This window comes from Anabas testudineus, chromosome 17, assembly GCF_900324465.2.
Source record: "Anabas testudineus chromosome 17, fAnaTes1.2, whole genome shotgun sequence".
NCBI classification, from domain to species: domain Eukaryota; kingdom Metazoa; phylum Chordata; class Actinopteri; order Anabantiformes; family Anabantidae; genus Anabas; species Anabas testudineus.
Window position 1 is genome coordinate 8,213,537 of NC_046626.1, and position 18,095 is coordinate 8,231,631.

An 18,095-nucleotide genomic window follows, 5' to 3' on the forward strand; every position below is an offset into this window, starting at 1 on the left:
GACGAGGAGGAGGAAGAGTAGGCGGAACACACGATCATGACATGGACACGTTACGCGCACCAGTCGTGACTGCTGGTGACGAAAGAGTTCAGGGAAACACCGTGCACGCTGCACATCTACTGGTTTCATACAGTGTGTGTCCTGACTACAGCCACTAGAGAGCTCACAGTGTATCGATCATCAGTGCTTATCGATTATCTTGATTGATATCTATATCTGCCTTGTGCTGTCGTATTAATCCCCAGCAGTCTGGCTGCAAACTCGCTCACAGCTGCTGCAGTTGTTGTTGTGGATGACAACTCACTGGGCTTCACATTTATAGATCTGTTGATCATTTTGTTAATTGAGCTCCGTGGTGTATCTCAGCAGTACAGTTCAAACTGCTGTAATGATGGTTGGCAGAGGGAGCCTGTTCATCAAGGCCCAATATTTGGTCCACTGCTTTTTACTCTGTACATAAATAGTGTAGACATATTTAAAACAGTCCAATATAAACACATTACCCAAAATGAAAAGATGGCACAGTTGCAAGAAGGTTTGCTGTGGAGAGGAGAGGAACAGGAGCAGTGCCGGAGCCCTACAGACATGCTCTAGTTCGACCTGTGCATTTACCAAAGAAGACCAGAATTGGCAGATTTGCCTTTGGCACCCTGCTCTCCTCACAGATGAGACCACGTTCACACCGAGCACACAGGGCAGACGTGAAAGCATCATAAGGACACAACTGTGAAACATTATCCTGCCTGCAACATCAATGAGCATGACCGATGTGGTGGTGGGTCACAGATTCTCCCTCAGCCCTGTTTGTTGGAGGATGGTATTTTGTTAGTTTTACCTGTAACACATGTAGGATGATTTTGACTTCACACTTTGCAAGTTACTGCATCATTTCTACCTGTTTAACATATTTCTAGCATATATTAACTTTCCTCTAGTTTAACGGTAATACACTGCAGTTGACACCAGATGGAGGCAGGGCACAGGCTTGAAGCCAGTGCAGAGGGTCAAACATCTTTCATCTTTATTTGCCAGGTGTGGAGCCAGAGATTAAAAAGTTCCCAATATCCCAGTCAAGTCACATTATTTTATGGTTAACTCAAATTTTAAGTGAGCAAAGTACTGGAACATGTGACTGACAGATGTTTCTCGTTACCCGGATCTGTCACTGGGGGTTGACAGTTGAAACGAGAACTAGCTCTGACTGACTGCTCTCTTTACCCGTGAGGAATGCATTTATTCCCCTAAAAAGGATCACTACCTGGTTGTGGTTTAGGGGCTTGCGTTTCTCAATGACCCTGAGAGCTATGCTGGCTGGAGCCTGGAGCTCCTGGTAGGGCCATCCATGCTAGACAGGTCAAAGGGTAGAGACATTGCCATGCCATTTTGGATCTGTATTGAATATATTGCATAAGCTAATGTAAATCATTGAGACAAATGACAAAAATAGCCTGGTGGGAATTTCCAGTTCAGTTAAACACACAAACACAAATGAAAACAATTAATTTGACAGTCATACAGAAAAAAGGAAACATAACAGACAAAACAATTAAGCTCTCTTCATAGCTATGAATACAGAATCCATACACTGAAAATTAAAACATATGTCAGTACCTCTGAGAAATGATTGGCATCCCCACCTTTGTATAACTTCTACCTGAACCTGCTGAAGTCAGGTGGCGTGCCAAATGGACCCCTACAAAGGAAAGAAATCCAGACTGGGGCTTTCCATAAAGGTCATCGTTGTAGATTTCCTTTTCCATTTTATTGGAATTTTACAAAGAACTGATAACCTCCAGGCAATTTGTTAGCTGCTAGGAAACAGTGAACCCTTTGGTCCCACACAAAATATTTATTGCAGGAAAACCTTAGGTAATACAGAAGAAGAGAGGGTCAGAGAGTGGACATCCTCTTACGCAGCCGGGTTTTGTCCCATCACCTAATGATGGCTGTCAAGACATACCTACGATGTGTCGTATTGATGTCTCCGGGTGGACATGAGGGAGTGCAATGCAGTGGCTATAGTCTGCTTCTTAGCAGACTAGGTGATCAGTAATCATCTCAACATCCGTGCCTGTGGTGTAGCACCAGTGCTGCAGCTGTTCTGGGCTCACAGACGCTCACGGCTCATAACATCCATCAAATGACACGTGAGGAAAAAGTCATTTGTTCCTCAGTGAAGTCTTTGCTTTCTGCTTGTGTATACACTCCCCACAAAAGATCAATATTTCAACTTTTATTTCCAGGCGTTTACATCTGGATCTGCTAAACACCTTAGGAGATAGCACCTTTCGTTTGAACCCACCCCACATGTGACTGACAGGCGTGTCCTATTACATTGTTTATTCAATAATAAATAGCACTGAATGTCTACGCTCAGTTTCAGATTTGGGTTTTGAATGTTCAGACTGCATTTGTAGTTAAGTTAAATGAGAGAGCTGTCTGGGTGAAAAGCAAGCAATGGTAAATCAAATCAATCAGAGCCATTACACAAATACAGTACAACCATTTGGAAGAAAGAAACCACTGGTGTATTAAGTAACAGATGTTGAAGTGGAAGACGTCAAGCAGCAGCACAGCAGCAGTTGACGATAGAAACATGATGATGATGTGATGTGCCAGACATTGATAGAAAACTAACATTAGAAATTAGTTCAAAGCTACGCCAAAGTACAGCCTCACAGTGCTGCTAGATGGGTGTAGACTAGTTTAGTTCACATATGTATTTAACAGTTGTCAATGTTTGAATGTATTAGTTGCATTTTGTTGAACTTGGTAAGGCCCTGCAACAAAAACACATATAACTGCATAGTTATAAGGACTTGCTGAATAACTAGCCCTAACCCTAGCGTGGCTGCTCAAGCACAGGTCCTTCTTTAAGCCATAAACTGACCCATGTTTTCTTTACATAATTCTTCTGCTGACAGGGGTCACGGTGAAAGTCAGGGCTGTACTAAAGAACATTGCGGGGGGAACATTTTACCTTCCCGTCTATTTCCAGTACTAACCCCCTCAACACTGTACTACCTGCACGAAAGAGCGGGTTTTGCCTCCTGGTGTCTTTATCAGTCTTGTAAAGACTGTGAGAGAGACCAGACGTCTAGGAAATGCAATTAGAAGTCACAGTAAAAAGAGAACATTAAAAGCCACAAACAAAGAAGGTCACAGTCCTGTGACCCCAGGTGAGGAAGGAGGTCGTAATTATAAGCACCCATGCCCTTTCCTGGATCAACAGGAGGGGAGAGGTAGCTGGCTAGACGTGTTCTGGGTAAATTGACAGGTTTTAATTATGTGACAGATTTATATCCTAACATTCATGGCAGGGTTGCACAGTGTTGACACAAATGGTGCTTTTAACAATCACACAAATAACCTGCCTGTCGTGTTGCTATTACTGATGTGATTTAAAATATTTTCTGTAGTAAAGCAGCTTATTGTTTTCTTTTGTATCATGACTTTCACTGTTCAAACACCACTGTCCCAAAAGTCCTGAAAATAACGTAACTATATATTTTCTATCTGCAGGTTAGTTAACTGGGTATTATAGGTTTAAAAAATAAGTACAAGTACAAATGAAAAAGATGCTCATTTACAGTAATTTCCCACTGTTTCAGTAGAAACAATGGTGAATGTCGTTTCCATACAGGGAATACAGAAATAACATGAGTCAACGGGAAAATGTCTTAAGATGACAGGAAACATGTTTGCAAAGATGCCGCATTGTCATGATAAATTTTCAAAGAGGTATAGTTTTAGCATGTCCTGTGTCTGAGCAAGTGCAATAAAATGAATCTCTCAGGCATCCAACCGACTGACCTTTGATATCCTCACAGCTTCTCCTGCAATAAGCTGTAAATCCCAAGCATGGAAAAAACACTTGATGTTAAACAAAGGATATCCTTTAAAGGGAAAGAGCTCTCCCTTTGCTCAAGTCTTAGTGCCGTATTTATTTATTGGCACAAACACAATACATTTCTGGATCTCGAAATAATAGTGCACTCCCATCCTTTCACAAAGTAACGGACAGGATGTTTGTCTGTTCTCATGATGGTTTGTCACATTGTTCCATTTTGTTTTCACCGAATTGTTGTTCTCGTTCAACTTACATAACTTTTGCATTAAACTAGTTCTACGAGCCGGTATAACAATAACAACAACAACAACTCTATTGTGTTAATGTAAACAAAATGTCCCATTATTTCTCACAAATATTCAAAAGGGTGTGTTTATTTCCACTATAAATATATACTGATGTTTAAATGAGTTGTTCTATATGTGTTTCCTTTCTTTGTCTTGAGGACAAGGATGAAATTTAACTGCTGTTTAAGGTTTCTTTTGGTCAAGGTTAAAACACACATCGGCTAGCAGAAGGAGCTCTACCTATAGATATATTAGAATTTTATTCACACTGTGGATATCCATGTGTGGTGACAGCACATTGTACACAAGTGATTGTTTTCAAAGGTTCTTCTGTATCTGCCCCGTCTGCTGACAGGCTGGGAGGTAAACATAATCACAGGTTAAATATCGCTGCCAGTTATTCTTGCTTCACACATCACAGGAGAGGGTGGAGAGCCATTTGTGGACAATTAGCCACACAATAGCTGACGCACACCAAGATAAACAGTTATTTCCGAATGTAAATGTGGCAATATCTCAAATAGGTTTGTTTATAAAGAAGAGACGGGCGAGGTTGGCGATCTTATGTTTAAACAAAGCTTTATTTTTTTTATGTATTTACAGTAACAACATTACAACAGTACATGTGTTTGTTCATGCTAAGATGCCACACTGTGTAGATACAAATCCTTAACACATAAACTTCCCATTTTACATTTAAAAGTGCAAAAGATACAGCAACTTACTTTTATAAATGCATACCAAAATACAAACTGGATATAATAAGGCTGATTTATCAATATACTCAATAAATGAACTCAATATGAGAAGACTTGTCTTTGTATAATGAATGCAGTGTAGCATAAACCTTTGAATTTCCATTGGCCTGATCTGAACTAACCCAAAATCCTGGCGAAATCTTGTTTCTCCCTGTGACGAAAAGACACAGAAAAGAGAGAGAAAGTTGTTAAACTGTTGTTGTCAACAAACCCTATGAAATAATGAATGAATTTATACAAGGATGTGACAAAGCCATTGAAACATTTTGACTGCATCAAAAACTGCTGAGATACTCACTCTGGGCCAGGTGGGTTGATGATGCGCTGCAGTTCTTTAACGTGCTGAGCTATGTTGACTGTTGGTAAGACAACAATGGTTTGTCATTATTTAGATCAAACCCTGGTTCAGATTAAGAAACGAGGTAACAGAAACCTGACATGTGCGGCAAACTTTTAAATCAATAATTCAAAGGTTGGAGAAGTTGAATAATTATTAATAATTACTACATGAAGTATGTACAGTCGTGTCCTGTGATGTCTCTGTAAAGGGTTCGTTCACAGAATACATCTTTCTATCTGTGCAGATAAACTTGGTTGAATATTCTACAGACCTATGAGCTATAGAAAAACTGCAACTGGTGCATTTTTTTTATACTTACTTGAGCCACTTGCTGGTCCATTCGCTCCTCCATATGATGATCCAGTTCCACCGTGACTAGTTCCACTTTCTTTCCCTATCCCACTTCCTGTCCTACTCTGTCCTGAATTACTGCTCCCAATTCCAAGCCAAGAGAGCCCAGAGTTGGTTGATCCAGTTCTACCTATTGGCTTATTTGAGCTGACTCCACTTGAGCTAAAGTTGGGACCACTAGACCCAGGGGATGACCCTGTGTTTGATGTGCCTCTTGCAGTCAGCGCCGGCTTTGAGCCTGTCCCACTTGAGCTAAGACTTGGATTCGACCCTAAACCAAAGCTTGAAAAAAGTCCAGTAGTTAGCTTATTGACCCCTGACCCAGTAGAGCTTGGACTTGACCCAGACGAAGAGGAGGATGAGCTGGAAGAGCTGGAAGAGCCCGCCCCAGTTGATACTGGCCTATTGACCCCTGACCCGGTAGAGCCAAGGCTCGGACTTGACCCAGACGAAGAGGACGATGAGCTGGAAGAGCTGGAAGAGCCTGTCCCAGTTGATACCGGCCTATTGACCCCTGACCCGGTAGAGCCAAGGCCCGGACTAGACCCAGATGACGGGTAGGAGGAGCTGGAAGAGCCTGCCCCAGTTGCTACTGGCCTATTGACCCCTGACCCGGTAGAGCCAAGGCCCGGACTAGACCCAGATGATGGGTAGGAGGAGCTGGAAGAGCCCGCCCCAGTTGCTACTGGCCTATTGACCCCTGACCCTGTAGAGCCAAGGCTCGGACTTGACCCAGATGACGGGTAGGAGGAGCTAGAAGAGCCCGCCCCAGTTGCTACTGGCCTATTGACCCCTGACCCGGTAGAACCAAGGCTCGGACTGGACCCAGATGACGAGTAGGAGGAGCTAGAAGAGCCCGCCCCAGTTGCTACTGGCCTATTGACCCCTGACCCGGTAGAACCAAGGCTCGAACTAGACCCAGATGACGGGTAGGAGGAGCTGGAAGAGCCCGCCCCAGTTGATACTGGCTTGTTGAAGGATGAACCAAAGCTCGAACCCACACCAACTGACCCTGTCCTTCCTAAACTACCAGAAGAGCTGGATCCACCACCCGAGTTCCAAGTTGGTGTGTTTCCCCGAAAAGTCGGCACGCCAATCCCCATCTGAAATAAAAAAAAGGTCAATGTTAATATAAGAAAAAAAGGATTTCATGAAGAACATATGAAACAAACAATTTCTTCTCAACTGAACAGAATACTGTCTTATGAATTTTGTTTTCTGTTTTAACACTCACACCTGTATTGCCTTGGTCCGATGGAGGCCATAGAGCTTCATGTCTTGGTACCAAATTTGTTCTAACACCTATATATTTGCACATTTCAAAATCAATTTGTTCTTTGATGACAGACATTTTGACCTTTTTGTCTGCACTTAGAGCTTAAACATTTTCAATAACTATCTCATACACTGATATAAGATCTTTAAGTTAAATATGAGACATATTTCTACATAACCAAATACATCCTATGAGACTACAATGATAGAGCATATTATTAAAAACAAAGATTCAATTTCTATGCAAATAATTAAACATAAGAAGGTTTTGTACCTAAATTCAACAGTCATGTGATAACTATATGTATAAACCCTCGTTACCGAGTAAAATAAAGTGAATCTCAAACTAAATCTAAAAAAACGTATTTTTTTAAAACAATCTTTTCTCTTTTTATCGCCTCCATAAACAGTGTCACGTGTTAATATTTCATCAAGTAATGGGAGATGAAAAAAGAAGATAGAAGAAGTGAGAACCCGCTGCTTGTAGCCACAAGAGGTCACACAGCAGCACAACATCCCAACACGTGTTCACACCATCTGTTCTCTGACACATTTTACTTACCCTAGACATGCAGGTTATGTTGAGGTGCTTGATTTGCTCTGTAAGGTGAGCAATCTCGCTGTTTTTGTATTTGACACTGTTTTCCAGGACTTCTTTATCTCCATTTAGCCTCGTCTTGTCCATCAGGAGCTTCTCCTTGTCCTTGTCATGTTTCTCCTGAAGTTTGACCAGATTTTGTCTGTGGTCCCGGATCAAGCCCGAGCGGTTCTGGCTGCACGTGCGGTAGTCCTCATACAGTCGCCAGTTCTCTGCCTTCAAGCGGCTGTTCTCGGCCTGGATGTCCGACACCTGGTATCCCACATTGTTCAGGTAAACCTGAAGCTTGTCCTCCACTTCTCTGGACAGGCTGGTACAATTGGTTCGAATCTGCTCCAGGTGTTCCCTCTGTTTTGGACAGGTGAGTTGGAAAGCAATGTGTGTGGGGAAGAGGGAGTCAATCTTCTGTAGGAAAGCCTTGGAGACATTGGTGACACCACTCAAGCTTTGGGAGAAGTCATCCTTATTTTTTTGTCGGTATATCTCCAACTCTTTTTCGAGTATAGATTTGTCCTTTCTCAGCTGGATGGTTTCCAAGGTAAGGTCATCCCTCTCTTTCACCGTCTGGTCCATTTCTATCCTCATCCTCTGTGCTGTATGGGTGAAGTTGGATTCCACAAGCTGAAGCCTGGCTTTCAGCTGTTCAACCAGCACCCCACAGTTACAGTCAGTTGGAACTAAAATAAAGTTGAATTTATACAATTACTAATGGCAAAAGAGAGAAGAAATAGGTGACGTATTTTCTCTAAACTGTTTAAACAGAATTAGGAAAATAACAGTTTCATTTGTAAATTGATTAGTTTGCAGTGAAGGGAAGTCATACTTACCTTTTGTTTGGCACACTCCAGGAATATTAGAGTACTTGCAAAGTACCAACTCACGATTGCATTGTTGCTGTTAGAAGTACATTAAAAGAAAAGTAATTGATGTTGTGATTTCATCTGGACCATTTGTAAAAAGCAAAGAAATAAGAAAAACAATGGATAATTTTTTCGATGTTGTTTATGTTAACACTGTCTTACAAATATAAATGTGGGTCCAATGCAATTTGTTAAAATCGTATCTAAATAAAAATCACAAATATTCCACTTGATTAGAGTAATTAGACTTAGATAATATATACATATGCTATGCTGTCGTGGGATTTGAATACTTCATTTTGTCTGGCTATTGAAGGATTAGGTGTTGAATCTAAAATAAGATGATGATTAAGTGTCTTGCAGGTCAGATATACTCACAAAGCTTAGCTCAGTTACTCACCAGCTTTCTGTCCAGATCTGTGATAATGACTGCTGAGATATTGATGAGTTCATGGTATTTTCTCAGGTCCCAATCATTACGGGCCTTGTTGGTCAGAGTAACATTGAGTAAGTTTGTCAGGTTCTTCCTCTGCTGGCGGAGGGCGACATTTTCAATGGAGAGATGGCTGAAGCTCTTCTCCAGGTCCTGAATGCGTGATGTGGAGGATGTGTCCTGCTTGTTACCATAGACCAGAAAGAGCACAAGGCTAACTATGATAAGAGTCTGAATGAGGGAAGAGAAGAAGAAGACAATGCGCATGTAGTAACCGCAGCTCTTTCCCTTCGAGCGGTACTGCATCCTCTTTTGGGCCTCTGGACTGTATTTGTTCACCTGGGAATAGCCACTGCTGTACATTGGTGCTGATGGTCGAAGGATGATGAGTGAGAAGCAGTACGGTCCAAGGCTTGAGGATGAAAGGGCAGCAAACTTTAAACAAAGTAAATTTCTAAAGACACGTTCCTCCTCAGCACTTTACAAGCCGTGTGAAAAGATACGATGATCCTAGGTTAATTCAGACCAGTCAAAAGATGTCAGTCCATTTTGGGCTTAGCTTGTGCCCCTTCCACAAACAAAGCCGAGCACCCTACTGATGTGCGCCAGACGTCTCCTCTCTGGTGCGTTTATAACGTGAGAATTAATTAGACTGTGGAGAAGCTGTAGCATGAGCAATTTATAAACCCCTCTGGCCACACACTTCACATTAGGGGAAGCGTCCCAGCCTCGGTCCCCACCCTTCACCAGCTGCACCTCCCTGTGCAGAGGTGAGTAATGATGCACAACACAGTACGAGCCAACACCCCCCCCAGCCCCCCACACAAACACAGAGTAACAAAATAATTTTTGGATTGGGTGTAATTTTATTTCAATCTATATTTTAATTTGAACATTTAGTGATGTTGCCTTATGAAGCTTTAAAAACAGGAATGCAAAATAGATAGATTGATTAGAAAACAATGCATTGACAACACAACATAAAAACCTCACTGGACTCAACCTGTGCAGTTCCTTATAAACATGCTGAAGTATTTTTATGGGATTGTGAACATTGTTTTGTGGTGTACAGCCAGCCACTGGGACAAAGGCTCATGTTGTTCTTCTGACATTCTCCATCAGTGACTCTTTGATGCCGCAAATCTCAGTCCAACATGATGACGTGGGTACGGTGCCCTCTGTCTCTAGGACACACACACTTCCCCTAGACATACGCTTACACGCTGACACTCAATTTATAACTTCTGACTGTTATAATCACAACGATTTCCTGCCAGGCATTGTTGAGATGCCAGGAGTCATCTTGACAGGAAGCAGTAATTCATACAGGAGCTGCTGATGGTCAAACTTGCAGCAACTTTTAGGACAGGTTTCCAGGCACAAGGCGCCAACAGATGTGGGATATCAAGATAAAAATAAAACATAAACAATCACAAGGCTGCTTTAATTGAATTACAAGTGGGCTTCAAGTGTTTTTTTTTCTTTGTATCTAAACAATGGTTATGGGAAGAAGTTCTTAAGAAGAAAAAAAAGGAATAAAAAAAAACAGAAAATCTAAGAGAAGAACAAATAGTAGCTTGTTTCACAGCAGACAGCAAAGACCTGCCTAATAAATGCATGCAACTGTAACGGCCACTCTCATAGGCTCATCCTAAAACACAAAAAGAGTATGGTCCAAGGTTAGTGGCGTATGTATAGGGAAGGAGGATACAAGTGCATCCTGTGTAAAAAAACAAGTACAATTTTATAGAACAAAATCTTTTTTTTGCTTCCACAAGTGAGAGCTGAAATAGTAACATAACATGTTGTTCTAATTGTTCTGATGACTTTAAAATGACGAAATGACTCAGGAGGAGAGGGAGCAAAGCAGCCTGTGAGCTAATTCATTTACTCTTTCATTTGCTCAATAACCCTGCAAACATTGCAAACTGACCCGATGTTGAAATGAACTGTTCCTTGAGTGACTTAACACATATTCAATTGTCTTTTTTTTTTTATTTATTTGCAAAGAGAGGCAAAACAGAGCACAGAGAAATCAGCTCGAGTCAAAAGGTTCATCCTTTACGGGAGAACATCAAGTCAGTTAAACGTCTGGGATACTGATCTGCTCTGTTAAGTAGCAGAGAGGGTTGGTAATCAGTCTCAGCTGCTTTGGTGTTAATGAATTTAACAACAGGTGAATTAGAGAAGCACGAGGAGAAGAAGGTATAACAGGCAGTCCAACTCCTCCAGGATGGCACATTGATACGTATCATAATCAGAAAGTTTGCTGTGTCTCAGAGTGATGCCCTAGTCCTGATCTGAGAGGACATACCCCAGAACGCCATACATCGTGTCATTAGGAGCATACCCCAATGTCGTCAGGCAGGAATACATGCATGTGGGGGCCATACAAGTAAGTAAAGTAAGTATAAGTAAGTAAAACGGACGAACCTGCTGCATTATTTTTTGTCTTTGATTTTAATGGTGTCGTTGAATTCAGCCCTCTGTATGTGGACCATTTTCATTTCCATCAAACGATGTGGCATCCTTTCATTCACCAGTTTAGAGATGCAGCATGATTATTGAAATCTGATGTGTTGTCAAATTGTTCTTTTAATTTTTTGAGCAGTGTTTATAGCTCTTTGTTTCACTTCATCCTGTGCCTAACCACAACTATTGCAGTCACTTGTTGCCCTTGGCAACATCGGGGTTATCTCTCAAGGGTTAGGAACCTAATTTTGTACAACCGTTACAATAAAAACAGGAACAACTGCCTTTCAGAAACGCGTTTCAGCATGATACATGCTGATATTTACAGAAACGGGAACTTCAGCAGACTGGGGACGGACCCTCGTAGAACACATACATTTGAACTGTGCCAGGGATCATATAAATACATCACATAACTTTATCATAAACACATGGTCATCTAAATTTACTTTATATTACACTACAAAACACACATCATTAAAAACTATTGGTCTGCTTCATGTTTTATTTAAAATGTCCCCCCAACAATAATGTCTTTACAAAGACATTATATTTTGTGAACAGGCACATTAAAATTACATAAATGATTCCTGGATTTCTGAACTTGACCACAGGAGAGATTTCACCAAATCATTGAGAACATTTATCAGTAATGAAATAATGAAAACATTTCAAGTAAAATCTTTTAATTTCACTATAAGAGACTTGGTAAAAAACAGAAGTTGCTTCTAACTAAGATTTGTTAATTTGTTCCACTGAAAACTGTTTATTTGAATGATTTCTCAACCCTAAGCTGTTATCACATGCTGCCCATGTAGGTGTGAAACAGCCTAATTTCACAGTACATCATGGTTGAACAAGCCAAAGCTGTACCACTCCTACACACCATCAGCTGCTGTAGGTGTACAGCATCTGTTGCTGTAGCTGAGCTTTTAACCTAATGTACAGTTGTTGAAGGTGGTTCTGGGTTTCTCTGGGTCATGTAATGAGAGAACAGCACTCTATTGTGCTGTCAGTGCTCAGGATATGAAATGTTCTGTTACATAAAACAAACTGAAGAGTGTTCATGGTGGTGGTTTCCTGTCAACCAGAGGGGTTTCTTGCCCTGACGTGGGTGTCCTGAGTTAAGCAATTCAATCAAATACCACTGATCGTTTTGTTTTATAATATGCCTTGTATCATCATGTGTAAAATAAGAACATTGCTAATTTAACCTCCTTAACAAATGTCAGTCACCTCTTCAACCGTTGAGGGAACAGTCAAAATGAAGATGTTTTCAGTGTGTTTATCAGTTTCTTTGAAACTTGAAGACTTCTGTTGCAACATGATAGATCATATTTTTGCAATAAAAACTAAACTACTCTAAGACTTTCAGCTAAGCAGTTATTGGAAATTTGCTATTTGAAATTGTATTTTTATAGATCATTCAGAGAGAGCATTTGGATGGATGACACACACACACACACACACACACACACACACACACACACACACCCACAGTAGATATAGTGGAACACACTGCCACTTAGTGAGCATTTTATACTACTGCAGCTGAAAACTATTCTTTAATGGGGTGAATAAGTGTATGTGGACATTATTGCATTATTTCAAAAGTAAATTATAAAGTAATGAACTTATTGTAGTGCGTGGGAAACAAGATCAATATCTTCCAATCGGTCTTTCTCAATTGTTAAACTAACAACTTCCTTCAAATATGAAAAATGAAAGCAAACTTACAATCCTGCCTGATATGTGCACTTATTGTTGCTGATTACATCACAGTTTTAGCAATCCATGCTCTGTAAAAATCAGTAAATACCATGCAATTTATTCCCACATATTACTTAGACATATGCAGGAGTAAGGTTGCCGTGGCCTTTGAAATATGGATTGTCATGTGAAAGTATGGGAGCCTGAGTCTGAGTTGTTAAACTCTTTTAATTTAGAGAGTTGTCATTTCTAAACATATACAACATACAATAGTCACATAGACTTACAGACTAAATTTTATTGTTCAAAATTTTATAGAGCAAAGCTAATCATCATCCTGGCTGTTTGCTTCTTTTGGCAGAATATGACAGTTTTTAGTTCCTCATCTAACTCTTTATTGTTAGACATAGTTTCCTAGTTATATACTACATATACCAACTCAGTAGTTCAGCAAGTTGTGCAAGTGAAGGAGTTCAGGGGATGCCTAGTAATAAACTATTGTTGTACCAGGGAACAGGAACATGCGGCTCACACCAAGTGCCAGCGGAGGATTTTTAACTGCTTTACAGTTCAATATGTAAGAAAACAAATGTATTGCCATGCTAGTCAGGGTTGTCATATCTGATTTAACCTAACAGGCCATAACGTCCTGACAATTAGCATTAGCAATGCAGACATTACTGTTGTTTTATGTAAGGATTATTTGTCTTATTCTCTGTTGGGAGCAGTAACCTCCACCGGTTGCCAGGCAACATCTCAATAAGCATATTTCCTAAAATGTCGAACAGTTGCTTTAATGAAAACAGATAAGAAAAAGCATCAAATCTCCATGTTCCCTCTTCACTCGGGCACTTCTCACTCCACGGCCCTTAAAAACAGCCATGTAGATAATTATAAAGCCTGAAAAAAAACAAATCACACCAGGTTCTCCCTTCAGAGACAACTGGCTAATTGGTAACTTGCTCTGAAGAAAGAGGCTAGCTGTCACTAATACAGCAGGGAAAATGTGGAAGTGGTAAATACCTTAGTTTTACACCCCCGACCCCCAAACTGAGGAAAGACAAATAAACAACATGATGCTACATAACTGTGTGTGGAAATCTCGTCTTTTGCTGTCTTTGCTCCAACTACTGAGAGGGTAACATCCCCTTAGAATTAAAAATGAATTTCAAATAATACTGTACTGCTCCAGTTCCTTATGAAGAAAATTAAAATAAATATAGACAGACACTCATTTATCATGACAATGCATGATGATATCAAAGCCTGAATTGCTCAAATGAATTTTCTCAACAGGCACTGTGATGTGCAATCCTCTCAGATCATTTATTCAAGCTCAAATGAAATTTAAAAATGAAAGACTAGCTGTGGCCAGTGGCTCCTGTGGTGATGTGATAAGAAAGACTGCTGCATTCATATCAAAGAAATTCCCCCTTCATATTGTATTTATCTGCGTTTCTTAATCAATTTTTCCTGCTGAGTGAAGAAGGCAGCTGGGGTGCTAATGGGGGAAATAAGAAGGATTTGGGTCACGGTAATGTGATGCACAGTGTCTTTCTGCGCGTTCACATCAGGCAGCTCTCTCTCCGTATCAGACGCGACTGAAAAGACCAAATGATGAATACCCAGGAGTTAATCCCCCTCTTCTCTCTGTCTTCAGCCTAGCAGATGTTTTCCCTTTGACCCGTACAAAAGGCCTCTGTTTTTGTTTCCAGGATTGTCCATTCCTCAAAGGTCAAAGGTCACTCTGGTCTCAGGGTGAAGCTGTCACCGCAAGTCTAAACATTTGAAGGCCATCAGAGCGTGATAAAAACACAGTCACCACAAGGAGGCTGCACAGGCGCCTCATGATTCCTTAAGTAAAAAAGGTTCTTTCCATACGCTAACGTGGATGAAAGCATACTAACAGCCTGAGATTGAATTACAGACCGGCAGTGGTTGCTGGGGGTGCCTGAGGGAGAGAGCTGGCCTAACTTTAGATGTTCAAACATGTGGACAGGATCGTGGGGATGGGGTGGGGGTGATTGTAATGGTTGTGGGATAGTCCTCTGTTATAGACCTTAAAAAAGAGTTAACTTTAATCTGTAGGTTCTCGAACCTGGTCTTCAAGGCCCGCCGCCCTGCTTGTTTTCCCAACGATCCCTGTCCTACTCACTGCTGGTTATCCAAAGGAGCTAGAAGATACCATTTCAAACCAAACAAGATAACAGCAGAGGAAGACGGAGTGAACTGGTATTTTCCAGCTTCTGATTAACTCAACATACCTTATCCACGTAGATACGATGCACTAACTATGGCAGTAGTTCACACGCAAATCTACAGCAACGCTCAGAGAAAGGTTTCAAAGTACAACCATGACTTGTTAGTTCTGCTCCTCAGATACACAGAAAGTTGGTAACATCATAGAGTTTCAGTCACAAACGGTTGGCAACAAGTTATTCTCAGAACGGCAACACCATGAAGAGGGGAGTGTACAGTACAATTAACGAAGTCAAGCCTGTCAATCCAGACATGGACAAACGCGATGGTGCATACATTTGCATGTTTACCCTTTGTGGTGTAGAATTATTTACCGTCGTGCTGATGGTGCATGAAGACTAAACAGGTGTTTAAAACTTAGAGAAACAGAAACAGAAGTGACTTTAAATGGCTGCAGCAAAATAAACCAGATGAACAATTTAAATGGATCATTAAAATAACAGGAACTTCCACTACCCTGAGTTTGACAGACAGTAGTTTCTACAAAGGTACAAATAGCTGTATGGCTAAAATCTGAGCACTTTCTCTTTCTTTCTTTCTTTTTGTAAATGCCAGGGGAGCTGACTGACAGCACTGTGAAAGAGACACAGTCACAGGGCTCCTATTTACAGTGCAAACTGAATTAAAGAAGCAGAAAGAACTTTGGGCTGGTTTCAGTTTTAATTGGATTTTGGGTGATTTGATTTTAAAAAAACGAAGCAGCATCGCTCTGTGTAATGATCTCTACTTTCATCCAGCTGCTCCTCTCAGCTCACAGTAGTAGTGTGGTGAGCTAGGAGCTCTAGTAAAGGTTACACGTTTACATCACTAATCAGAGTTCTCTGGGAGGAATCTACTTGGGGAAACCAGGTTTTTCTAATCCCGCTCCCCGATTACGGTAACTAGGTTTCCTGTTGACAATTAAAAAATCAGACACACAAAGTTAATGTGACCTGATTCTTTGGTCTGAAACAGTCCCTGAACTGTAAATTGCTGTTAGACAGTACAGTGCTTCAGTGTTTGCTGTCCATTTTCAGGCTGGCAGCTTGGCAGACATCTTTTGCAGTCTTGCATTTCTGGATTTCTCGCTGGGGGCAACCACATTCCTGACCACTGATTCAAAGGTCACATCACTCCTGCCCCCTGTGGCATCTCTCAAACAGACGCACACACTCAAGTGGAAATGACAGGAATGTACAGCATTTTGTTGATTCTAAGGTTTACCAGACCTCTACCCCTCGAGTGGGAAATTTTCAGTCTGTCAAACACTGTTAGAAATCTAAATCACAATATTCTTGTAGTTTTTTATACAGATTTATTGTAAAGTAAGGTGTAATTTACAGTCAAATTACTGTATTGATAAATGTATTTGACTAGCTGTCTAGATGTAAATGTACTTAGATTTTCTCTGACGGTGGGATTGTATTAGACACAGTTTCCATTAAACAGAAAAATAAATTCTAAATGTTAGATCAACCTCTGAGATGTTGAAACTGTGTTTAAAGCAGGTCACTAATCTCATATCTGGTCTAGAACAATAAACAGGCCCAATTTGCTCATTGTGTCCCTGTTTTTCCTGGGTACACGATTATTGATTAACAGCTCTGTTGGATTTCTCATCTTTGTACACACAGACAGACACAGTCCTTTACAATCCCCCCATTATTCGACAAGCTTAATCTTTACCGACACAAGAAGTGACAATAAGCAGGCACAGTGCCCTAATTAAAGGGACTTTCATTCAAATTAACACACACTCTCTCTCACACAGCTCTCTGATGACCTATTAGCTGTACAATGGCCGGGACAATGCCCCTCTGTCATACACACACACACACATTCAGTCCTCCAGGGGGTAAAGCTGGGTTTAAAATTTAGGAATGCAATAAAAATGTCCACAAGGGGAAAGAATAACATTAAAATCTCTGTAAACGCGCTGTAGATAAGACAAGTTGCATATAATGATTCTCTAAGGGCGCTGACACTTTCATCTCTCTGTATCTGTGACTGCCACCCCCAACCCCAAAGAGCTGCACCTTTACAAGCAGATTCATCACTTATCTCTTAAAGCTCTTATCCAGGGTTATTCTGCCTTTCTCTCCCCCCCTTTATCAGCATCTGACCCTGGGCCTTTTTGGTGCAGCAGGGGTGGGAAAGTTTGACCTCTTGGGCTAACCTCAAACACAAATCACTGCGTGCTGCACAAGGCGCTGAGACAGAGGGCTTTTGAGAAATGAGAAATGAGCAATGACCACGGAATGGTAACCTTTATTTCCAGTACAATGAGCTGATCTCATGCGCGCTGTCTGCATGTTGTGCACGATCAAAGCGTTATTATCCGAGAGCAAGAAATAAAGTCTGGCTTTGAGAAATAAAGTTCATGTCGCTGCTGCTTTGCTTAAATTGTGCGTTTCAGATGGAAGCTTTGATTGCTTTCAAAAAGACAAAGAGCAGCCAGGAGATTGGCTTGCTTGTATTTGTTGCAGGGCTTTAGGGTAATCTGGCATTGTTGGGGTGTTTTTTTTTTTTTTTGAGGCCTCGGGGTCACGCTCTCTGCATCTCTGAGGATAGAGATCCTCCACATTCTTCCTGTGAGTGTGTGTGTGTGTGTGTGTGTGTGTGTGTGTGTGTGTGTGTGTGTGTGTGTGTGTGTGTAAGCTGCCCCACACAGCCCACTCTCTTTGCTCTTTGACTCCAATGACCATATAAGGCAGCCAGCACCATGGTAACCGCAGGGCTTGAATAGCAGTGTCAAATCCCTGGGAGTGAGCACACACACACACACACACACACACACACACACACACACACACACACACACACACACACACACACACACACACACACGCATATACAAACTGCCCCCTCCCCCTCAGCACACACTCCCTCTCCCTCCCTCTTTCTTGCTTTGCTTGATCTCTCT

At 41.2% G+C, this 18,095-nt stretch overlaps 1 protein-coding gene across 1 annotated transcript; it reads right to left on the minus strand.

Moving 5' to 3' along the window:
* Positions 1–4,694: 4,694 nt before the first annotated feature.
* plvapa (plasmalemma vesicle associated protein a) lies at positions 4,695–9,425 on the minus strand. The gene is made up of 6 exons (XM_026375220.2): positions 8,720–9,425; positions 8,287–8,353; positions 7,424–8,136; positions 5,555–6,689; positions 5,194–5,251; positions 4,695–5,046 (listed from the first exon to the last, which is right to left on the minus strand). Exons 1-6 carry the CDS (start codon positions 9,113–9,115, stop codon positions 5,013–5,015), a joined length of 2,403 nt encoding a protein of 800 aa, XP_026231005.1. The 5' UTR covers positions 9,116–9,425; the 3' UTR covers positions 4,695–5,012.
* Positions 9,426–18,095: the final 8,670 nt, after the last annotated feature.

Bases quoted from the DNA above. Each gene is read 5' to 3' on its own strand.
- plvapa (XM_026375220.2), bottom strand. From the start codon at position 9,115: ATGTACAGCAGTGGCTATTCCCAGGTGAACAAATACAGTCCAGAGGCC. The intron at 8,354-8,719 runs GTGAGTAACTGA...TACTTCTAACAG, and splicing joins CAGATCTGGACAGAAAGCTG to CAACAATGCAATCGTGAGTT. The intron at 5,047-5,193 runs GTGAGTATCTCA...TTTTCGTCACAG, and splicing joins ATCAACCCACCTGGCCCAGA to GGAGAAACAAGATTTCGCCA.